Source organism: Zootoca vivipara, chromosome 9 (genome assembly GCF_965207765.1).
Source record: "Zootoca vivipara chromosome 9, rZooViv2.hap1.1, whole genome shotgun sequence".
Lineage (NCBI taxonomy): Eukaryota > Metazoa > Chordata > Lepidosauria > Squamata > Lacertidae > Zootoca > Zootoca vivipara.
Window position 1 is genome coordinate 13,512,518 of NC_142592.1, and position 22,232 is coordinate 13,534,749.

General features: G+C 44.8%; 2 protein-coding genes across 2 annotated transcripts; both read right to left on the bottom strand.

Annotated features, from left to right (window-relative positions):
• Nucleotides 1-1,248: 1,248 nt before the first annotated feature.
• Nucleotides 1,249-7,898, bottom strand: LOC118091396 (phospholipase A2 inhibitor and Ly6/PLAUR domain-containing protein). The gene is made up of 5 exons (XM_035128362.3): nucleotides 7,835-7,898; nucleotides 5,442-5,564; nucleotides 4,280-4,435; nucleotides 3,125-3,265; nucleotides 1,249-1,983 (listed from the first exon to the last, which is right to left on the bottom strand). The coding sequence occupies exons 1-5, from the start codon at nucleotides 7,881-7,883 to the stop codon at nucleotides 1,766-1,768; spliced, it is 687 nt and encodes a 228-aa protein (XP_034984253.1). The 5' UTR covers nucleotides 7,884-7,898; the 3' UTR covers nucleotides 1,249-1,765.
• Nucleotides 7,899-15,175: 7,277 nt separating this feature from the next.
• On the bottom strand, nucleotides 15,176-19,528 carry LOC118091106 (secreted frizzled-related protein 2-like). The gene is made up of 4 exons (XM_035127747.1): nucleotides 19,254-19,528; nucleotides 18,799-18,968; nucleotides 15,639-15,731; nucleotides 15,176-15,486 (listed from the first exon to the last, which is right to left on the bottom strand). The coding sequence occupies exons 1-4, from the start codon at nucleotides 19,526-19,528 to the stop codon at nucleotides 15,176-15,178; spliced, it is 849 nt and encodes a 282-aa protein (XP_034983638.1).
• Nucleotides 19,529-22,232: the final 2,704 nt, after the last annotated feature.

Below are 22,232 nucleotides of genomic sequence, written 5' to 3' on the forward strand. Positions count from 1 at the left end.
AAATAGGGACACTTGGAGGGTCTGTAAGATCCAGAATTTTCAAGCCACTAATCAACTAAAGGTTTTGAATGGCGCAGGGGCGTAGGAAGATAGGGTTGGTGGGGGTGGGCCGCGGGCGCCCGCCCCGCCCCAAAACACACGTCCCACCCCCGGAATGTGTGCCACGCCCCTCCGGGGGGCATGCCATGCCCCTGGGAGGCATGCCACGGACCTCTGGGAGGCGCGCCCCGCCCCCCCGCCCCTGGAATGTGTGCCCCACCCCTCCGGGAGGCGCGCCCCACCCCCGGAACATGCGCCCTGCCCCTCCGGGAGGCGCGCCCCGCCCCCGGTGCCGGAGCATGAAGCTCCGCCACTGGAGTGGCGCTAATAATACAGACGCATACACAAAACCAGTGTGCAGGTGCTTCATACATAAGTGCACATACTAAGGGAGCGGCTTCTGGCTTCAGGTTTTAGCTGAGAAGGCTGAGAAACCACAGGTACAGTATAAATCAAATTCAGATGCCAATCACAGAAACATCCCTCCCCGTTATCTGCTGTCTTGTGATGTGGTCCAGCTTTCAGGCTACAGGGCAGAAGTTGCTGTACTCTTGCAATACCACCCAAATCTGCCATGTAGCAGAAAGTATAACACAAAGATATAAAAACAGGGCTGGTTCTGACATCGTCTCAGGCTGCTATCCTGCGGAACCTTTTGGGAACTCAGTGCTGCTTCCAGTGGTCTCCCATCCAAACATCAGTGAGGTCCAAACACACATATTTTCAACAATGCTATAGCATCAGGCACTACATGAAGGGGCCATACGTATTTACTCAGGTGAGCCTAGTTTCATCCTAAAGATTTTATACATGGTACAGGGATGAACCAGGCTAAAGTTTGATTCTGATAACCCACACATGTGGAATGATCCAATTTGGGGCCATGGGCAAATAGAAATGGACATGCATTTCATTTCAAGTTCTGAACTTATGGGCTCCATAAAAATACTTTAAAGCAATTGGATCAATTAAGAGCCGTTTCCAGATATTTCACATGCCCATTTAGTTAACACGAATGCTCTTTTCCTGTGTTTCAGCATGAAGGAACTAAGATGTGAAGTACAATTGATAATTGTTGCAACCCATCAAACAATCATATTGATTGGAAATCCAAAAAGGGGCTGTAAAACACACAGAGAAGGTTCATAACCTCCCCAAAGCTGAAACCAACAAGAAACGAATCGATATTCCCAGGTTTCGTTTTTTATTTTACTATTGATTTTGCTATTTAACAAGATCGGTCAGACAGAAGAATGGGTAAGGAGCCAAATTGTTATTCAAGCAAATATTTAATCGGTTTGCTATTGTTGTTAAATGTCAATTAGATGTTGGCACATATTCCTTTAGATGAACATGCAGGTGAAAGCTGATGTAGAGGAAGGGCTTGCATTGGCTTTAGTGCTTGGTGTTGATGACATGAATGTTACCAGCTTAGTTCATCTGGCCAAAGTCCAAAGCAGACACAGCCTGAAAGGAGTTTGTGAACAGACCTTCACCGTGGAGAGAAAAGCACTCTACTCAGTCTTTAGTACACCTGTGGCTGCAATTCTCACTTTTATTGTTACATTGATCGATTAACTGGAATCAATGCTTGCCCCGTAGTCCTTAACACGCGCAAGAGCAAATGCTCAGGTCATCCAGTTATGCTAAGAGAGAGTTGTCAAGCTTTCAACACAAGCCTCGGCTTAGCACCTCCGTCCGTTTGTTAATGCACACAGATTGTAAGTTAGGAACAGAGCTTCATGAGAAAAAAACCAACAACGGTGGAAAGGAGGAACCCAGTTGGTCCAAGAGGCATATTGGCTGTGCTGCCGGAGGCTGCTCTGCACTCAAGGTTCGTGATGGCCGAACTGATCCCCGTAAATGTTGCTGCCCCTCCCAAAATAGGAGCGCAGACGGCAGGTGTAGCACAACCCTTCATAGCAACTTTCCCAGTAGCTTCCCCTGGTATTGGAAAGAGAGAATATAATAAGGTGGTTGTCAGCCACAAGAGGGCAGCAGTTAATCATCTAAAGATCAGGCCCCCCCCCCTTACACTTTCAAGAACAGAGGGCAGATTTTCTGGGAATTTTTATTTTGTTTGGATAGACTGATATCCTGCCTCTTTCCTAAAAGTTGCAAGGTATCTCACAATCAAATGCAATACTACAACAATATAGAATAGAATAATATTTATTGTGTTGCTTTCTACGTGGGTGGCACTGTGGTGTAAACCAATGAGCCTTGGGCTTGCCGGTCAGAAGGTCGGCAGTTCGAATCCCTGCGATGGAGTGAGCTCCCGTTTGATCGGCCCCAGCTCCTGCCAACCTAGCACGTCAAAGTGCAAGTAGATAAATAGGTACCGCTCTGGCAGGAAGGTAAACAGCATTTCCGTGCGCTGCTCTGGTTTCACCAGAAGCGGCTTAGTCATGCTGGCCACATGACCCGGAAAAACTTTCTATGGACAAACATCGGCTCTCTTCGCCTGTAAAGTGAGATGAGCGCTGCAACCCCAGAGTCGTTCATGACTGGACTTAACTGTTACATTTTTTATAGTAGGGTTGCCATATTTGAAGAAGCAAAAATCCGGACACAAGTTTCTTTAAAAAAAAAAAAACAGCAAAGGAAAACAACAACACAGTAGACATCAGAATCAACAGAACAGCCCATAATCAAGGAACAACCTTGGTGCCTTGGCTAATTCAGGTGATATTTCATGCTTGGTTGGAAGTTAATAAATACAGTCCATTTCCCAGGGCTAAGCAAGTGTGAGTCTGGGTAGAGCTTACATGTTTTGGAAGGAAGGTGGGATATAAATGTAATAATTTTAAAAAATAAAATAAAACTAGAATTTCATTCGCAGGGAAGCCAAAAGAGAATTTATTCCCGTGGGCATGGGAAGCTGAGAGCCATCTGTTGCATTCAGCCGCATGGTAAAAAGAATTTACCACTCTTTTGCTCCTCCAGAACTTCTTGAAATTCCTGCCAGATTTTTTTTTAAGGCGGGGGAATAGGCATCTGAACTGTGTTTATGATATGAAGATAATGACTGAAGTCTGAAAGAACCCAAACCAAATGCACGCATGCATGAGTATGAATAAATTACCTGTATGTATGAATCCAGCTAAGTCAATGCAATGAGATTCAGATCCAACACAGTCCACTGTTTCATCACTGCATGAGTCAGAAAAGGAAGCATAGCAGGCTGGGCACCGCAAGCCGTTGAGTTTGGTCTCCAAACGCTTCACTGAACCAACAGAGAAAAAGTCAACTTCCTGAAAACATTACTGGGTGCTGCGAATATAACTGTGCTGCACAGTGGCATGAGAAAAAGAGTCGTAAAGTATGAAAAAGGCTTACGTGAAGCTAGAGATTCCAAAGAGGGGGAAACTTGCTAAGGGGACCCCATTTTCTGGCACTTCCCCATTGTTATAAGAAAAAAACTGCTCCTTTTCCCTTATGGGGTACCCAAGAGCCGGTATAGAGTCCTTATGTAGGTTCTTTATCAGTAGGAGGAAAATAACAGAGGCCAACCAGAGAATATGTCTGCCAGGATACCTAATAATGGTCACTGATTGCTTTTACCTGGCATCCTAGCCATTCTTTTGTGATGGTAAATAACCAGTTCCTGAATTCAGGTCACAGGCTCACCCTATTCATACTCAGAAACGCCCTTAAGACAGGATTTGTGAGCAAAGAGGCAATGGGGAGGTTTTCCCGTTTCCTTCCTCCTTGCAGAGAAATATTTGAGGTCAATTTGGGAGAGTCAAAATGGCTTCAGGATTGTTCTGTACTGTTTCAGACATGTGGTTTATATACAGTAATACTTCATGTTATGTTTGCTTCATGTTACGTTTTTCAGGTTGCATTCTGCAACGACCCGGAAGTACTGGAAAGAGTTATTTTTGGGTTTTGCCGCTCGCGCATGTGCAGTGGCGCTAAATTGCACTTTGCGCATGCGCACAAACGTCAGATCGCGCTGAGCACCTGCGCAGATACGGTGCTTCAGGTTCCGGGCTTTTCACGTTGCGAATAGGCCTCCGGAACGGATCCCGTTTGCAACCAAAGCTACCACTTGTACATTTATGTACCTTGTACATTTATGAACATTTACTTTATATATATACTGTTAAAGGGAGAGGGAAAATGCCTTAGGCCAGCCTATCCTGGCAACCTGTCTTTCAACAAAAGCTCCAAGGCATGTCTATACAGTTGGGTGTGCAAAAGGGACCAGAGAAGAACAGGAGAAACTGATACCTACATTTGGCAGGAAAGGCTGTATTGCAAGCATCTGTCTCACAGCAGGAAACACTGGTCCTCGATCTTCTCTTTTTACCCAAGTTAATATCAGCGGAACCGGCTTCGCAGTAATTGGATGAAACACAGTTCTTAATAATGCCATTAACCTTTACATTTTCTGCAAGAAGGCATGGGGAGAAAGACGTGAGACTTCCTGTCGGATGGTGAGGATGATGCACATAGCACAGAGGCTCAAAAGCGAATCATTTCTATAAAATCATATATTACTGAAAACTGGGGAAACTAGAGGCCCCTGCTGTCAGGCCCCTCGCACAATGATACTATGTGGGTTTTTTTATTTACATTTAAATAATAATAATTGCATTCTTATGTGTTTACCACAATTGTCTCCCAGCTTTTTAAAGAGGACTTTGAAGCAGCACACATAATTAATCGCCCTTCTATTTCAACTTCACAACAACCCTGTGAGGTAGATTAAGCTGAGAGTTAGCCCAACTCTCTAACCTCTGCATCATAGCGACTCCGCCATCCCCTTCCCTGCCGATATTGCACTCTGAAACACTTACAAAATTAACCATGATGCAATAAAATAGAATGCAGCACAACAAAATACAAAAGTCTAAAACCACAGCCATTCTGCTGCTGTACCAGGCTGAGCTGAGCATGCCTTGGTTTAGTGTGTTGCCAGAGCCTGGACTCATGGTTTAGTTGTCTCCAGGATAACCATGGTTTGTTGTTACCATGGTTTGTCCTTTGTAGAAGTTCATGAGCTGATGGTCACCTAACAGTTCACTCCTCATGCCCTGTTACACCGGTTGGTAGGGATAAGGATGGGATCCAGTCCCCTGCCCCAGTGTAAATGGCTTGCACTGGTGTGAATCTGGTGACTATTTTCCAGCCATATTTTCCTAGTTAGTATTGCTCTACCCAGTGTGAGTGCTTTTAAAAAGGAAAGTATTACACCCCTAGTTGACTGGTTCTGCTAAGGTAGAGAATTACCATGGAGAGAGGGGGCCACCACAGATGAGGCCCTTAAGAAGACAGTCATCCGCAGGCCTTCCAGTGGCAGAGGCACCAATAGTAAACCCTCACCAATATGCAACAACAAATCATGGATGTGTCCCACCACTGCCACAAAAAAAATAAAAAAAATTCACGAATACCTTCAAAAAGTTCACTTTCAAACAAAGTGATGCCACAGAAATTGTGGTCTTGGGGGCAAGTCACCACTTCACCAGTGCAGTTTTGGCCTAGACCTGTGCAAGATTCACATTGTAAAGCAGTCCCTGGAAAAGGAAAAGGAAAAAAGATAGGAAATATATTAAGTCAGTTGGTTTTACTGTACTAGTTTCCTATGATTTCTCTGTACCTCTCTGTTTTTCCAGGGAAGGAAATGTCCGGACCTAAATAGCTTTAAAGGATGAAGTTTCCTCTCAGACCAGATGCACTTGTCTGACAGGATCAAAACCAGTCCCCATACTTAAATTATGGGTGTGTGTATACAGTTGCACATGCTTTTAAGAATGCGGGGGGGGGGAGAGAATGTAGACTGGGTATAATTAATTCCTAGCATTTGCATAAACTTAAAGCTAAACAAGCCATGATAGAGAGGCCGTCTTCTTACCTCACATATATTAGGAAAACACCTTGAGGCGCTTCTTTCGATTTTCATCAGTTTCAGAGACAAGGGATGAGTTCTACCACCATCCGTCTCTTAAGCTGACTTGACGACATCGCCACCAGCCATAACTTGCTCACCTGGTTCACATACCTGTTCAGCATCAGCTAAGAAACATTTTTGCTGTCTTTGGGCGAGTCCTTGTTTCTAAGTTAAGGCTAATTTGCCAGATTGTTGACAGATCTGTGTATAACTCTTAAGCTTCAAAACAAAGCAAACCACCTAAGTCCTGCAGGGGGAAAGTAGCATCCTGAAACCAGCGACGTTTTGCAAATAAGGTAGGTTTGCAAGAATTTGCATAATTTATTCTGCACAGGGCCAGCCCAGAACATGTTTGTGGCCTGAGGCAATGGGGCCACCACCATTCTTTGTGTGGAAGACAATTGGAATGGTAGTTAATTCAATGCTAACCATGAGCCAGTGTTTCCTAATGTGCCTGAAGGCAACAGGTTTTTCCTATGGGTGAAGGTCAGGCTGCATAGGCATACGCAGCTCTGCAAAGCAGTTTAAAAAGCAACAACAACAGTAAAAATATTTTTATTTTTATTTAAAAGTGATAAACCATTGACTTCAAAACAGATGCACCGATAACCATGTTCACTCCTTGTTTCTTGCTGAAACACACACATATACACATGATGCAATACATAATAACTGGAATGTATGTCTTCTAGAAAATTAGGAACATAACAACATAGGAAGACTGGATTGCACCAAAAGTCTGTTGTTGTTTAGTCGTTTAGTCGTGTCCGACTCTTCGTGACCCCATGGACCATAGCACGCCAGGCACTCCTGTCTTGCACTGCCTCCCACAGTTTGGTCAAACTCATGTTCGTAGCTTCGAGGACACTGTCCAACCATCTTGTCCTCTGTCGTCCCCTTCTCCTAGTGCCCTCAATCTTTCCCAACATCAGGGTCTTTTCCAAGGATTCTTCTCTTCTCATGAGGTGGCCAAAGTATTGGAGCCTCAGCTTCACGATCTGTCCTTCCAGGGAGCACTCAGGGCTGATTTCCTTAAGAATGGATAGGTTTGATCTTCTTGCAGTCCATGGGACTCTCAAGAGTCTCCTCCAGCACCATAATTCAAAAGCATCAATTCTTCGGCGATCAGCCTTCTTTATGGTCCAGCTCTCACTTCCATACATCACTACTGGGAAAACCATAGCTTTAACTATACGGACCTTTGTCGGCAAGGTGATGTCTCTGCTTTTTAAGATGCTGTCTAGGTTTGTCATTGCTTTTCTCCCAAGAAGCAGGCGTCTTTTAATTTCGTGACTGCTGTCACCATCTGCAGTGATCAAGGAGCCCAAGAAAGGAAGACTGGATTGCACCAAAAGTCTAGCTAGTCCCATATCTTGCTCCACACAGGGCCTGACCAGCACCATGGCTAACTCCACAAACAGAACATGAAGGCTATAACATACAATTATCTCCTGTAGAGCTATAATATTCTAAAGCAAACAGCATTAAGTGGGGATATTTAAAGAAAAGGGTGTCAGAGAATCCTTGCTTCTTAAGCACACACATGCAAACACACATACATTTACACACAAGCCATCGGAGAAAGCATGTGTTAGCCGTACATTATATACCAGAGGAGGAATGACTGCTGGGAGAAGCGTAGAAAGAAGAAATGCCATGGTACACCAGCATCAGCACAATCGGACATCTTTGTCTGCCCCAGCTGCAACAAAACATGTCTATCCCATATTGCGATCGCTGTAGCTCTCAAACGGCTTGACTTTACCACGAAAGGTGCACACTTCCATTGTCTTCCAGACAGATGGATGGCGACAATAATATTATACCCACACCCAGATATAGATATAGATGCTCTAGAATAGATATAACTCTACCTCCATAGGACGGGATACTCACCTCTGGCTATGAGTGCTGAGAGGAAGCAAGTGGCAAGCAAGATCTGCATTGTTGCTGGGTGAGAAGTGGGTTGAGTCTCTGATGAAGCCAACTCTTCAGATGGGAGTTATAGTCATGTCAACAATTACTGCCTAGGAGGGAGGAGCATTTAAAAGCATCTTTCCTCCTCAAGGCCACTTTGGAGAGGAAGTTGTGTAAGGAAGGTTCATCTGTTACATTTTTTCTCTCTCTCACCTCATCTTTCCTCCACGGAGCCTGAGTGGGGTGTGCATTTGCGCCATGTTATCCTGACAACACCCCTGAGGTACATAGCTGCCAAGTTCTCCCTTTTTAAAAGAGAAATTCCCTTGTGCTGAATAGGCTTCCTCGCGAGTAAAAGGAAAACTTGGCAGCTATGCTGAGGTAGCTGAGAGAACAGTAACCAGCCCCAGATCACTGTCATGGCTGAACAGGGATTGGAACTTGCCCACCTTAACCTCATCACACAGCTCCATGTCACTATCGAAGCCAGAATCTATTATGGTTTTGGCCAGGCGTCACGTGATACTTGCTTCGCCGTTGTAAGAAATCCAGCACCTACACTTTGGAACTCCCTGTCACTTGACATCAAGCACATTTTGGCCCCTGCTTAAGACACTTTTGTTTAGGCATGTCCAGTGCTTTTTTCGGGGGTGAGGGGGAGACGACACAGGGGTACACATACCCCTAAACATTTTGTGCATCTAAGTTTGGCCTCATTGAGGGGCAGTATTTCAATATGAGTAGGAACATGAGAATACCCCTAAACTTTTTTTAGGGAAAAAAAGCACTGGGCATGTCTCTCCAGACACATAGCTGTAGGTGTGTTTTAATTTATTTTACTGTTCATTTTAATTATCTTTAGCTGTTTTTAACTGTTTTTATTGATTATTTTAATATTCTTTATAAACTACTCTGTGGTTTTACTGCAACCAAGCAGAATATACATTAGATGTTAGATAGATAGAATTCTTCCTGAGGATACCAGCTTCCCCCCTACAGCCCTGATGTGTTTGCCATCTGAATAGTGCAAAAAGTGATGGAACAGTGAGGCTCCCTTAAGTGTAACACTAACTATCGCTGAGTTATTCCCATTTAAGGCAATAACTGCCCAGAGTCTTCAGCTTGGAAAATGAATGCTGATAGCCAGAGATCTTCAGGTGATGTCTCAATTGGGATCCAAGAGTCTGGCAGGCTTGGCTATACTTTTCTTTAGTTAGGGAGATTGCTGGCTAAATGGGCATTAGATGTTCTCTCAATAGCTAGGAAATAGCTGGAGGGTCTTGCATTCTTTTGTTTCAAACAGGGGCGTACTTTTTCTCCCCCACCCCAACAACACAGCTAAAGGTTAATGCTGTATATACAGGAGGCGGGAGGCACTGCAGTTTTTTAGACACGGAAAGAGGACTTAGCTGACTTCTGGATCTCTGTAATGGAATAGTTGATCTGGGAGCAGTGGGATTTGCTGATTGTACAGTATATGTGTTAAGTTGTGGCTTCTGCCTAGGCCCAACTCCTCTGGAACCTGTCCTCAATTTGTACATTTGTGGATAAATTCAAACATTATAGAACTGTTCACCCCCTCCCCAAAGGAAACAAGGTGTTGTTCCCTAAAGCAGGGGTCACCAACCTAAGGCCCATGTGCCGGAAGCAGCCTGTTGAGGCCGTTTGACCGGCCCCCGAGCCACCCCCAAGCCAAGCTGCCTGCTTGCGCGCTGCGCTAAACCGGTGTGGGGACTCGCTTCTGCAGCGCCGAAAATCATGTCTGCGCTCATGTGGATGCCGAAAATTGCAGCTGCACACACGCAATCCGGCCCACGGAGGGATCTCTGCGGGACCAATCCGACCCAGGCAAGATAAACCTTGCCGACCCCTGCCCTGGGAAAGGGAAGCGCAAATAAGAAGACTACAGACCATTCACTATCCTATGTTAACATCCGAATCCTGTTTGCTATCTTAAAGGTGAGCACATTTAAATTCTCATGGCCGCCAGTCCATTTTGGAAGATGCAATTACACGTTTAATGGACTGCGGTCCATGAAAGCTTGTGTCTTAATGAAGTGGTTATCCCTGATGGTTTCACAAGGCCCATTTGTGGTTTTACTGAAACCCCTCCAGACATTGAATTATACTGCTAAGAGGATGGCAACTGGATCCTAAGACTAATAATAATAATAATAATAATAATAATAATAATAATAATAATAATATATGCCACCCATCTGACTGGGTTGCCCCAGCCACTCAAGGTGGCTTCCAGCAACTTACATGACACAGTTGTGTGTTCCTTTCATAGAATCATAGAGCTGGAAGGGATCCTGAGGGTCATCTAGTCCAACCCTCTGCAATGCAGGAGATAGATAGACAGAGAGATAGAGAGATAGATATAGATAGATCCACTGAAGGTTTAGGCTGGAAGAGCAACAGCAGGAGAGACTGCTTATCTCTTTACCTTTTCCCAAAACAATTGTTCCCATGCTGATTTTCTCCCCAAGGCAGAAAGATATGGGGACCAGGAGCATCCATCTTAACAATGGTCAAATAGATGTCTCCACTAACTCCATGTGCAAGATATGAGGGCAATAGCTGCCCCCACTCCCTCTTCTGAATTGTGAAACACAGTGGCCAGGACAAGCTATGAACCACAAGCCTCCAGGGCATGTGCGTAGCCAGGATTTATGCTGGATGTGTGTGTCAGGATTTATATTATGTGAGGGGCACAACTGAGCTATCTGTGACCCAGTTGGTCAGTCGGCTAGGTATTTTTTATTTACTTGATGGGGGCAGCTGGCGCCCTTGCCCCCCCCCAGTGGTGGTGCTGTGGTCTAAACCACTGAGCCTCTTGGGCTTGCTGATTGGAAGGTTGGTGGTTTGAATCCCCGCGATGGAGTGAGCTCCCGTTGCTCTACCCCAGCTCTTGCCAACCTAGAAAGCAAGCCAGTGCAAGTAGATAAATAGGTACCACTGCGGCGGGAAGCTAAATGGCGTTTCCATGTGCTCTGTTGCACCAGAAGTTATTTAGTCATGCTGGCCACATGTCCCGGAAAGCTGTCTGTGGACAAATGCCGGCTGCCTCGGCCTGAAAGCGAGATGAGTGCCGCAACCCCATAGTCACCTTTGACTGGACTTAACCGTCCAGGGATCCTTTACCTTTACCTACCCCCGGCTACCCCCATGCTCCAGGGCTGTATTCACAAGATGGCCTTAGGGCTGAATGAGATGAGATGCCAGAGATCTCGGATCAGATCTTTCATTTTCTTTGGAGAGGGACCTTAGATCAGAGGTGGAGTCAAGAACATGCTTTGCCTGCCCAAAGTCCCAGGTGCAGTCCTGGGTTCATTTGAAAGGGTTAGGCAGAGACCCTAGACAAATAGGCCGCTTGTATAAGGCAGCCTTACTAGGGTCCTTGATTTTTGTCCCTAGCATCTGATATCGATTCCCTCCAGATGATGTTGATCTTCAACTCCCATCATGGGAACTGAATCAAGCAACGTTTGGAGGGCACCAGGCTGGTGAAGGCTGGACTAGCAAACCTCTCACTTCTTCTCACTCTCTGTCTTCCACTACAGTCGTCGGGCCAACTAAGTCACACTGGCATTGCTTCAAACCTGTAGTTAGATGTTCCAGCGTAGCTATTAAGACCTAGGTGTAAAGAGCAATGAGTCACACACAGACTTCCTTTACAACTAACAAACATATGTAAACAAACTTCCCAAACACAACATTCAGCTACCTGCCTGCCTGCCTGCCTCCCACATAGAAAATCTGTCCCTGAATTGCACACAACCTTGGCCCCTCTCTTGTCATAAACATCTGGAAGGCCATACTTTCCCATCCCTGATTTCGAGCAATACTTTTTCTTGTATATGTTAAAATTCCCCCTTCTCTTTTCCTGCCTGGCTTTCCTCCTTTCTCTTATGAAAGCCATTCAAAGGGGGAAAATAAATTAAATTAAAAATTGGTGTTACATTGGCTACTTTCCAGTCCTCTGGTATGGAAGATGATCTGAGGGAAAAGTTAGGACACCAGCAATGTCACATTTGAGCTCTCAGGTGGATGCCATCGAGACCCCAAAAATTATCTGTTTTTATTTTATCTATTCTGTGAACCGTCCTGAGGAAACCCCCCACCCCACAAACCCCCCACCCCACCCCAGTTATAGGGCGGCCTATAAATTCAATAAGGAAAAACGAACAAATAAATATGGGGCCTAGAACATAGTCTCTCGTCATTGATTGATTGATTGATTGAATTGATATATCACACCCTACACCCGAAGGGGTCTCAGGGCGGTTCACGGAATAAAATCAAGATATAACACCACAAAATACATAATAAAAACTGTCTGCCTTAGTTTCCCAAACTCGTCTCTTGCAAGAGTTTGTTCTGGTGCTGGGATCTGTTGTGAAGACAGGCACAAATAATTTTTTAATATAAGTTTTACAATTTTATATTCATCACAATAACATTGTATCAAGACAAAAGTAAAATACAGTTCCCAAACTCCCCCCCCCATGACTTCCCTCAACTTCCTTTTCTTGTTCCTTTTCTTGTTCTTTTCTTGTTCTTTACACATTAACTTCTCCTGCTTATTATACCTTAATGTTACATTCTTTGAATTAAATGTTACATTCTTTAAATTATACCTTAATGTTACATTCTTTAAATTAGATATTATTATATTCTTATCATTTTTATACCATAATTGTTTTCAGATTGGCTCTTACACTTTGTTATTTTCATATTTTTACATCTGCTTTTCTGCTTTAGGCAGCAAAATCCCTTTTGTAAGCAGCAACACCCTTTGCTTGTTTCCAGATGCACGCAGAAGATGTTTGCAGGAGAGAGTCATTGCCTATCAACAGCTATTTCTTGTTTCCGGGGTTAATTTGGACTGTAATTGGAGCTGTGGTAAATTTCAAAGACAAATTCCACAAGGAAAAACTTCCGTTGTTGATATCTCCATGGATTCTTAACTAGCAAGTATTTAATACGTGCACAGGCAATTATTTGCCTGTCATAGATGTTGAATCTAGGAGTGTCAGGTGGGGCCTGGCTATAACAAAATATTACAGTGTGAAATACGCTATAGACTGTTCAGGTTTCCAGTCAAGCCCTCTTCTAGAATATTCCATTTCTCACTTCCAAGTTAGTTGGCATTCTGCGGTCACAATGTGCCCATTTTTCACCGGGCTGAGTTTTTTTGTTTTTTTTGTCGTACAGGTAGGAGATCACCTCGGAGTACTGTTTCCCCTCCTAAATATTTGCATACTTCTGCAAACCTTGGAGTTCCCTCAAGCTGGCCAATATCTACCTCTTGTGTGTGGGTTGTACTGTTTTGGCTACATAAGAACTGGCAACTAGAGAAGGGAGTTTGGTATTAAATCTATTTTTTTGCAAGTGGTGTCTGAACTGTTTCATTGCGTTCCTAGTTGAAATATGTGTTACCTGAACCTTTGACTGAGGGTAGTGGGCCTCACAAACAAGAATCATTGCTTGATGTGCATTTTTTAAAAAAATCCTACAGGGAATAGCTTTTGGGGCATTCTCCCATTCTGTAAATACAGAATCTACTTTTAATGTGGTAGTATGTGGTACAGTGGTACCTTGATTCTCAAACGCCTTGGTACTCGAACATTTTTCGGAAGCCGAACGTCCAATGCGGCTGTTGGCTATTGTTTCCGGGGCACCTGCACCAATCAGAAGCTGCACCTTGGTTTTTGAACATTTCGGAAGTCAAATGGACTTCTGGAACAGATTAAGTTTGGCGCTTTTGTTTTTGCTATTTATTTTGCATTTTTGTTTTTGAAGCTTTTTCGGTTAATTTGTTTTTCTGACTGTGTGGAACCCAGCTCAGCGACGGATTGATTGATTGTGTGACTGCGGAAATGGATAAATACCCCCCATCCAAACAACGACTATCATCAGTGCAGGTAAGAATTTTTTAAAAAACTTTTTTTTATCATCTGCAGTACTGTCTTATTTATTTTATAGTACAGTATATTGATTATTGCTTTCATTTTATGGATCAATGGTCTCGTTAGATAGTAAAATTCATGTTAAATTGCTGTTGTAGGGGTTGTTTTTTAAAAGTCTGGATCGGATTAATCCATTTTGCATTACTTTCTATGGGAAAGCGCGCTTTGGTTTTGGAACGGATTTACGGAACGTTTTAAATTTGAGAACCAAGGTACCACTGTATATCGTTTTAAAGTCCAGCCCTGTACACCACTTTTAGAGTGTACTTGTGGAACAATATTGCTATTTCTTTCCCCCTCAAATTTCATATAAGCAGACGTAGTCAACATGGTTGACTTTGTTGGCCAAGGATCATATACCTCAGAGGAAGGGTTTGCATATAAATAGTGCTCTGGGCCCAGAAGACCTGAGCATTGCTCCTAAGAGCAGCAGAGCATTAATGTCATAAATGCCAATCACAAAGCAATGTAAGGGGTGCACATGCCACTCGGATGACATTGTAGATCCCTTCCAGCCCCTGAACTCTTTTCTTTCATGTGAAACGGTTTAGGGAGACACATGTTGCATTAAGCAGATGGTGGTAGTTTGCATAAATTGTAAATGCCAGCAAAATCACATGTGATTAAATCCAAAGAAATCTAAACCCAAACACCTAAATCTAAAAAAAGACCTCTTTAGGCTTGATGCATTTTATTAGTAATTTTATTATAGTTTTCTAAATATTATACAATATGATACAACCAAATGTTCTGAAGGCATGGCATGGTGCCACAAGCAACTGCAACTACGGTCACAGCAGATACTTGTAGCACTTTAACCATCACAGCTTCCCCCCACCCCCCAAAAAAAGAATCCCGAGAACCATAACTGAACCCCAGCAGAGCTAAAATTCCCAGCACCCTTTGCAAACTACAGTTCCCAGAATCCTTTGGCGGAAGTGTTGTGCTTTAAATATATAACGTGGATGTGATCCCACGGAAAATACTCAGGGTCCACAGCACAAGTAAACATTTATATCTGTTCTATCGCACTTCAGAAAGAGGTAAGGCTTGATGTTTGGTTTATGATACACTTGGATCTTACAAGACACCTTTGCCCTGAGCCATTGCACCTATTATTCCAGGAATGGGAGCTCCAAATATGTACACAGCCTAAGCCGCCCCGACGCAACTTCTCCATACATTTCAAAAAGGAACACATTCATATGCCTTCTGTTCTAGATTAGCTCCCTCCATTGAAGTGAATGGGCCTATTGAGAATATGCTGGGCCTCTGCATGCGCTCCTGGATTCAGTGGACTGAGGCACTAAACCTTCACGAATGCTGGAAGCTGGATAATGAAGAGTTACGCACATTTGCGATGCCTCAGTTTCTGTGTTGCCAGGGTCAGCCTGTAATCCCACTTCTGCCAGTGATACACCTGGTTGACTACGATGCTCATTTCCTCGGTGGTCCCCACAATGAGATACACCTTGGGACGGTGGGCATGGACCAGTTGCTGAGTACAGTTTTCATTGATCAGAAACCACTGCATAATCGCACTGCGAGCGTCGAAAGGCAAGAGCGAACCCTGGTTAATGAATTCCACCTGACAGTCAATGTTATATTCTTGAGCTCCAAATGCAGGTCGTTTCCTAGATAGTTTCACCTTTGCGGCTGCAAAGAGAGAGAAAGAAAAATAACGTGTGTGTTTGTGTGTGTGTGCCGCTTCTCCTGTATAAATATAGCAAATAGGAGAGAAGAGGTGCAGACGCTAGTAAGCCCATCCCAGGGATGCCTTGATCCTAACTGTGCCAATAATAACTTACCAAAATTGCCGATACAAAAAATGTCTAGCACTTTCTTGCGCGTCAAGAGCTCATCAACGGCTGGGCAAGTCTGGCAGATAGGCTTCGGAAAGGCTGGCGGGAAGAGGAGAGAAATCCAATTTGTCATGGGGGCATGCACTTGAGTCCTACAGAAAACAAACCTGTCATGTCTGGAGATCTCCTGGAGAATTCTTAAGACATTTTTTTGACAACTTGGAAGATAAAGCTGAGCTAGGGGATCTGTATATTATAGGATAAGCCCATAGGAAGAGACCACGAGGGTCAGTCTAAGTCCAACCTCTTGCAATGCAGGAATTTTGGGTCCAACGTGGGGCTCGAACCCATGACCCTGAAATTAAGGAGCTCTACCGACAAATCTATCCCAGTCAGATAGAACTCTTCAGCAGCATATGTGCCAATTGTTATATCTTAGGAATTATATCCAACGACACAATTCTTTTCTTTTCTTTTTATATTAAAAGGCTTTTATTTTTATTTATTTGCTTTTATTATTTTGAAAAAGTAACAATCATAAATAAATAAGAATAAAAACATGCACCCCACCACAGAGACCATTCCATTGTAACTATCCAGCCTCCCAAAATTTCAACACTTCCTGCGATGGTTTGACCCCTTTCCGTTTTAACAGTACAAATTCTACAAACACCCTCCATATCTCCTCAAAATAATTTCTCCTGCGTATTCCCCATCTTACCTTAATGGCAGATGTTAATTTATCATTCATAGCTATATCCCACACCTCTTTATGCCATGCTCCCATTTTATATTCTGCTTGCCCCTTCCACTTCCTGGCTATAATAATTCGTGCAGCTGTCAATAAATTTGTGAGCAAGTCCTTCATGGCCTGTGAACCTTCCACCCCATCGCAAATTGATAATAATGCTACGGTACCTCTGGACTTTTGGTCAGCTTTAACCCAGTGATTTCCAACAGCACAATTCTAACCATTTATACTCTACACATAACTAAGTTCCATTAAATCCAGTGGAGCTTTCTCCCAGGTAAGTGGAATTAGGTTTAGGTAGAGGAATTAGCTCAGAGGTAGAGCATCTGCTTTGCACAAGAAGGTTCAACCCTCAGCATCTCCAGGTAGGGTTCGGAGAGACTCCAGCCTGAAATCCTGGAGAGCTGCTGCCAGTCAGAGCAGACAATATTGAACTAGATGGATCAATGGTCTGCCTCTGTATAAAGCAGCTTCTTTAGTTCTTTGTGATAGCCATTGGATTTAGGTTCATGGACTTAACTTCAATTCTTCATGATTCCATGTGTGATCCAAAATCAAGGTTTCCAAACATAAACTGTAGTTTTCCGGTAAGCTTTAGATCAGGGGTCCCCAAACTAAGGCCCGGGGGCCGGATGCGGCCCAATCGCCTTCTAAATCCGGCCCATGGACGGTCTGGGAATCAGCATGTTTTTACATGAGTAGAATGTGTCCTTTTATTTAAAATGCATCTCTGGGTTATTTGTGGGGCATAGGAATTCGTTCATATTTTTTTCCAAAATATAGTCCAGCCCCCCACAAGGTCTGAGGGACAGTGGACCGGCCCCCTGCTGAAAAAGTTTGCTGACCCCTGCTTTAGATCATGGTTTAAATGGTAGTTTTCCAGTAAGCTTTAGATCATGGTTTAAACCCTTAAGCAAAATTCAAACACCAACAATATGCCAAAGGATATGATAAGCAATCGTGTCATTGTGCCACACAATATGTAGCAATCTGCCTAAAACAGGGGTCCCCAAACTAAGGCCCGGGGGCCAGATGCGGCCCAATCGCCTTCTCAATCCGGCTCGCAGACGGTCCGGGAATCAGCATGTTTTTACATGAGTAGAATATGTCCTTTTATTTAAAATGCATCTCTGGGTTATTTGTGGGGCCTGCCTGGTGTTTTTACATGAGTAGAATGTGTTCTTTTATTTAAAATGCATCTCTGGGTTATTTGTGGGGCATAGGAATTCGTTCATTCTCCCCCCCCCCAAATATAGTCCGGCCCCCCATATGGTCTGAGGAACAGTTCACCGGCCCCCTGCTGAAAAAGTTTGCTGACCCCTGGCCTAAAAGGTAAAGGGACCCCTGACCGTTAGGTCCAGTCGTGAACGACTCTGGGGTTGCGCGCTCATCTCGCTCTATAGGCCGAGGGAGCTAGCGTTTGTCCGCAAACAGCTTCCGGGTCATGTGGCCAGGATGACTAAGCTGCTTCTGGCGAACCAGAGCAGTGCATGGAAACGCCATTTACCTTCCCGCCGGAGCGGTACCTATTTATCTACTTGTACTTTGACGTGCTTTCGAACTGCTAGGTGGGCAGGAGCAGGGACCGAGCAATGGGAGCTCGGGGATTCGAACTGCCGACTTTCTGACTGGCAAGCCCTAGGCTCTGCGGTTTAGACCACAGAGCCACCTGCGTCCCATATCTGCCTACTGGGCAGCTAATCTTGCCCAGGAAATTTGTGTTTGCTGGGCTGGCAATGAAATTTCAGGTTCTAACTGCGAGATGCACCAAAGGCACTTTCAGAAAGACTGGCGAGAAAACCACCCGTGAGAGAGAAACCTCTCTGGGCAGAGGGGCAGTTTGGAGCTGGGAAATGGTGAGCAAGAGAGGGTTGGGTCCATTTCCATCCATTTCCTCTCCATCACACCTTCCCAAAGCTTCTTTTCTACAGCGGGAAAACACTGTTTTCGGGGCTGTAATGTATTAGCCCCTGAGAACTAAGCAGCACATTCAACAAAGTCTGAAGCATCCTTCCTGGGGGATGGCAAATGGGAGAGCACATTTTTTTAAAAAAAAAAAAATTAAAATGAAATTTAAAAAACGCAACAGCAAGCTAGCAAGCAAGAACAGAAAGGGTGAGGCTGCCAGTCTGCTGTGAGTCTGGGAACCTCAAGAGGAGAAAGGTAGGATATGAATGTACCAGTGTGTGAAACAATGGTATCTGGTGCCCAATAAAACTGGCAGCACAGAAGGCAGGGAGGCCACCCGTAAGCAGAGCCTGAGCAAGAGACAACCAATTCTACTTTGGACTCCCTTCTCCTTTCCTGCAGAGTTCTGCAAGGGCAACAATGAGGACACTGAAAACTAGCATCACCCCACTTAGACCCGTCACAAGTACAGTACATGCAACCCAAACCCCCCTTTTATAGCTGTACCTCCGAGACCACGCAAAGCTTCTTTGCCGAGGGATGCAAGACACGTATCCTCATCCGCAGGGAACCGATTGCAGTCCAAACTGCCGGGCCAGGGGCGTCCTTGGCATTGCAAGACGGGAGCGCAGCTGCCGCGGACCGCAACGCACATGCTTCTGCAAGGCTGGATGAAGCTGTCGAGGAAGCAGGGCAGTTCTTAGGAGCAAAACAGGCAGGCACGCCGCGCACGTCTGAAAACGCACCGGAGAGAGGGCATCGAGGAAGAAGAGGCCTTCCTTCCCCATTTCCTCCCCCAAGTTGGGGGCAGCCACCAGCCGGGCTGTCGGCGCCACTCCACCCTCACCCCGGACTCAAATCTTCCTCCAGCCAACACCATTGCACGCAGTGGCGAGAGTTGAACGTGTGAACGGCGCCGCGTCGGCCCACGCGGATTCGGCCGCGGGACTACGGGTACTCACGTGTCCAAGCACACTGGTGCGAAGAGCGAGCAGAGGAAGATCCGCGCGTGCGGGTGGCAGCCGGTGCTGACGAGGCGCTGCCACGCGGCGGCTTTCCCCACGACCTCGGGCAAACCGACGTGGCCCAGAAGGTTGGGGAGCCTCATCTCCGAGTAGCCGATGTCGTGACACATGGCCATGTCCGTGGGGATGGCGACGCACTTGGTGGATAAGCCCAGGTCCAGCCCCGCCGCCCGGCGCAGGGCGAAGGCGAGCAGGGCGGCCGCGAGGAGCATCGTTGGTGCCTCCGTAACGTGAGGATGCCTCGCAGAGAGTCAAAGGTCTCTTTACAGATCTGAGCAAACCTTGGCAGGGTGTGGGGCGCTTTATATCTGCACGACCCCCACCCACCAACCCCCAGGGCTCTGTTCGTTTTATCTGATGGAAACCCCCAAGGGGGGGGGAGGTGTTTGTTTATAGCCCATTTAAGTGATTTGATAGGATTAAGCCCGTGGTTCCCAAAGGGGATGAATGGCAAAGAAACATTTAAACGTTTCAGTGCATCAAGAACAGAAAAGAGAAGCTGCTCAAACCTGAAGACCTCTTGGGCCAAAGCCTTTATAATTCTTGATTCTTTTATAGTGAGATGTGGCCAATGATTGACCTGAATGTCTTATGTATTCTAAAGAGGAAATCCTTCATTTTTTAAAATGGTGGAATAAACCTGCATTGTTTTTTATTGGACACTTTGGTTTTTAAATGAACTGATGGACAGCCAGCAAAAAAAAAAAAAAAAAAAAAACAGGCGTTTGCTGGGATTGCTGCTAAGGAGGTGATATTCGAAAAGGGGGTGGGAAGGAAAAAAAGGGGTTCTGCCTTCTGCACTTTTGGGGTTTCTGGTTTTAGCTGGCTGTGGATGGCAAGCTGCTTCTCAGACCTTCCTAGTTTGCAACTTGGTCCATTTTTAACAAAACACTTTGTATAAGCGCTCTTACGTGTCTTAATTTTTAAATAAAATGCGTTCAGCTGCCGAAAAACAAAAACAAAAACAAAAGAGAGAGGCTTCTTTGTGTTGATGAGAGTTTGTCTTGTTATAAAATCATATTGGGGGGGGGGGTTGCAGGACACCATTATTAATGAACAGAGAGGGGTGACAGAATTTTGACAGCTGCAATACCCAGAATCCTGTTCAATGCCATCTTCCCTGTCTCCCCACCCCTCCAGCTAGGACGCGACCCTGCCTGAAGGAAGGCTTAAGGATCTGCATATGCACAACAGTTAGCATAAACTCACACATTTCCCCTCTCCACCTCCCCTCCGCCCAGAACAAAACAATGTTTCCAGAAGAAGGGGGGGGGGAAACCGCCCAAATCCAAAGTTAAACTTTTCTACTCAAGTTAATAATACAGCCTATTATATGTTCTCTTACCATGAAATCTCTATCCGCTGCCTCTGTATTAGAATTGCTGTTTTATATCTTAGAACTGTATATGTCAGGACTGCTACCTTTTAATTAGAAATCCCTGCATTAGGTATGTTTTCCAGGTATATTTTCTGTATGAACCCTGTATGATCCCAACCCACCTGAACCTTGCCCTACTACCACCCTATACCCATTCAAGGACACACGGACAATAGAGGGATTAGCTGGAACAACTTTATTCAAATAAATTGCCATCCTCAACGTAGCCCACCCTTCCATGGCCTGGAGGAAAACACTGCCGGGCGGACTTCCACCCCATGGAAATCGCCAGGAACTGCCCCACCTCTGCACCCATCTCGACTGATTGCCCTTCCTGCCAAACAACAGGGAGCACCATCAGCGACAGGAGAAGAGCGATTGACATCTCTCCATCTGAAAGGAAAAGTCATCTCCGCACCCAGCTAATCCGATCCCCCACCCGTTGCCCTTGTCTCCCCCTCCCTCCCAGTCCAGAGATTTCCATGCAGGGACAGGAGGGTATATAAGGGGACTTTACCATTTCCCGGGGTTCCTTCCTTCTTTCCAGAGGCAGGGACCCTACAGCTGTAGCTTTGCATTCTGCAATAAAGGGATCAGTTTGTTTTTCCTGACAGCATCGTGTGGTCTCTGTCATTTTCCCGGCGGAGCTGAACTTAGTGCAAATTTTGGAGCTTCCGACCCACGTCTGTCCTTCTTAAAAGGCAACGCATTTTGGGGTACATTTTTTCATAACAGTCTCAAATTAGACCTAATCTTTTTCTTCTTTGGCGATCACTCGTAAGATTGTCTTCCATGAAAATGGTCTCAACAATGAGTCCGTAAGTGACTGTGGAGGCCAATTCTGGATCCACACAGTGGGGACATAGGTTTCCAGGTGGAAGTTGATCATGGTGAGGGTTTGCCAAACGTTCCTTCCTTTTTATTAGACCCAATACAAATGAGATCGCACACCAAAAGCAAGCTCATACCTCTCATGGAGTTAAAGTCATGCTTAAGGTATATATGTAAGAGACTTGTTTATCAATATATTTCAGCCAGGGCCGGATTTAGGTCTGATGAGGCCCTAAGCTACTGAAGGTAATGGGGCCCTTTATATGTCCAGCTGTCCTTTGTCAACAACAAATTGTTGCTGGTTTTTTGTGTGTTGATGTTGTAATAACAGTTATATGGTAATTTATGGACCTAATAGGTATCTAAAGCCACATGTTACTATGTAACCAGTCCATGCAACCAGTCCCTATATACAGAAATTAGAAAAGCAGTGATATTTTAGGGAGCAGTCTAGCAGGCGGGGCCCATTACTTACATCATAGGAGCCTACACAACACAAAACACTGTTGCTGTATGTAGCGGTTTTATTTTATTTGTTTTTTATCTTATATTTTGGAAATGTACACCCAGGTTTTTCCCTTTAGCTAGCTTGTTTGACTTATACGTAAATCTGGCACTGATTTCAGGAATGATTCATGCTCTTATATAGCTGCATAGTTTTGTTTTTTAAATAGTTTCTGGATTTCCCATGATCATATTATAAAGCA

Coding starts and splice junctions, on each gene's coding strand:
- LOC118091396 (XM_035128362.3), bottom strand. CDS start 7,883: ATGCAGATCTTGCTTGCCACTTGCTTCCTCTCAGCACTCATAGCCAGA. Junction 3,266..4,279: donor TACAGCCTTTCCTGCCAAAT/GTAGGTATCAGT, acceptor CTGTTGGTTCAG/TGAAGCGTTTGGAGACCAAA. Junction 1,984..3,124: donor AGCTGGATTCATACATACAG/GTAATTTATTCA, acceptor TTCCAATACCAG/GGGAAGCTACTGGGAAAGTT.
- LOC118091106 (XM_035127747.1), bottom strand. CDS start 19,528: ATGCTCCTCGCGGCCGCCCTGCTCGCCTTCGCCCTGCGCCGGGCGGCG. Junction 18,969..19,253: donor GCACCAGTGTGCTTGGACAC/GTGAGTACCCGT, acceptor CTTCCTCGACAG/CTTCATCCAGCCTTGCAGAA. Junction 15,487..15,638: donor TTTTTGTATCGGCAATTTTG/GTAAGTTATTAT, acceptor CTCTCTTTGCAG/CCGCAAAGGTGAAACTATCT.